We start from the raw sequence: 1,521 nt of genomic DNA, 5'->3' as shown, positions 1-1,521 counted from the left end.
AATTATGACGTAGCTCAAAGCGGGATATGTGTTAATTTAAACTATATTTGGGTTCCGGTGGCTACTGCATGCAGTTCTTTTATCCGGCCGATGATTTGTTATGAACTTACGGTGGAGGGTTAAGTCTGCAAATATGGAGGGGAAATAAAAGGGAGACATATAGAGATAAGATAAGCATAAGTTTTTCTTTTCTTTTATTTTTAATGGCATTTATGACATCCAAACAAAAGATACTTGGATCGAAAGACATAGATAACAGGGATAGGAGACTCGCTGATCAAGTCGAGACTACCCTTCAAGAGTACAGAACCACCCGCTTTATTATACTCATGGAACCCTAAAGATCCTCGACCGTTGAAAATCGCAGCTCTAGCTATCCACTTCACTTGATGCTAAAACACAAGAATCATAGGCAACGTTAGTAGTAAGAAAATATTGCTCACTTTAATTTCAAGTAGTAAAGAGTAAAGAGTAAAAAGCTATAGAACATAGAAATTCTTACCAAAATTCTTCCATGGAGATGAGATAATAATATAATTACAGCGATTGACTGGTTATATTTTGTTGGTCACACAAACATAAAAAAAATAGTGATTTTTTTTTTAAAATGCTTATATATCACTAAACTCCCAGTAAGAAGTAACAATGGGATTTTGTTACTAGCATTTATGGGATTGCTAATGTAAAAGGGTAAAATAAAAATACTAGCACTGTTAGAAATCCTAACCTGGCGCAGTTAGTGGAGGTGCTGAACTTATAGGGAATGTTAACTCCGCAAATGCGAGGAAGAGCAGCCGCGAAGCCAGCATTAACCCCACCAACTTTGGAGGCGGTTTGTTTCAAGCAATTACAAGCATCTCGGCGATCTTGAGTGGTTTTAGCAGCGTTTTTGAGAGCCTTAACTCCTTTGCAACAAGCCAGAGGAACTCGCCCACCTTTCTTCAGGTAGGTGAGGCACTGTGCTAAATCACCAGCCACAACACCACATGACAAGGCATCAACGTTTAGCATGGGGGCAGAGAGCAATATCCATAGCAAGAGAGCACAGACTAACTTAGCACTGGCCATGGTTGATATAATTTGGGGAAGGCTAAATTAAAAAAGTTTTCTTCTGTCTTGCTTGAGAGAGACGGAGAAGTGGAGTGAGTGATGCGGTAGCAAGAAGTCGTGTTTATATAGAAGAATTAAGTAAGGAGAATTGGATCTTCTTAAAAAATAATATAAATTATATTATGAAATTTTATCTAATAGTTTAAATTATTGGGTTGAAATGATTTTTTAACATGGTATCAAAATCTTGATAACCAAGTGGTCACGAGCTCGAATCTTAGCATTCATATTTATTTGATAAAAATTAAGCACAAGATAAAATGAACTTTTGCAAGTTTCAAGTCTAAATAACTTTCACTTGAGGGGATGTGTTAGAAAATAATATAAATCATATCCTAAGACCTCACCTAACAGCTTAAGCTATTGGGTTGAGTTGAGATGGTGTTTTGACAGATTTGCATACAGTTGGTT

At 36.7% G+C, this 1,521-nt stretch overlaps 1 protein-coding gene across 1 annotated transcript; it reads right to left on the bottom strand.

The window, feature by feature from the left end:
* Positions 1-200: 200 nt before the first annotated feature.
* Positions 201-1,119, bottom strand: LOC118048133 (non-specific lipid-transfer protein 1). The gene is made up of 2 exons (XM_035057698.2): positions 728-1,119; positions 201-392 (listed from the first exon to the last, which is right to left on the bottom strand). The coding sequence occupies exons 1-2, from the start codon at positions 1,066-1,068 to the stop codon at positions 383-385; spliced, it is 351 nt and encodes a 116-aa protein (XP_034913589.1). The 5' UTR covers positions 1,069-1,119; the 3' UTR covers positions 201-382.
* Positions 1,120-1,521: the final 402 nt, after the last annotated feature.

This window comes from Populus alba, chromosome 6 (assembly GCF_005239225.2).
Source record: "Populus alba chromosome 6, ASM523922v2, whole genome shotgun sequence".
In the NCBI taxonomy this organism is placed as follows: domain Eukaryota; kingdom Viridiplantae; phylum Streptophyta; class Magnoliopsida; order Malpighiales; family Salicaceae; genus Populus; species Populus alba.
Note: the sequence above shows the minus strand (reverse complement) of the source record. Positions and strands in the feature narration are given on the sequence as shown.

What these genes read in the sequence shown, in the direction of transcription:
- LOC118048133 (XM_035057698.2), bottom strand. Translation starts at nt 1,068, where the DNA reads ATGGCCAGTGCTAAGTTAGTCTGTGCTCTCTTGCTATGGATATTGCTC.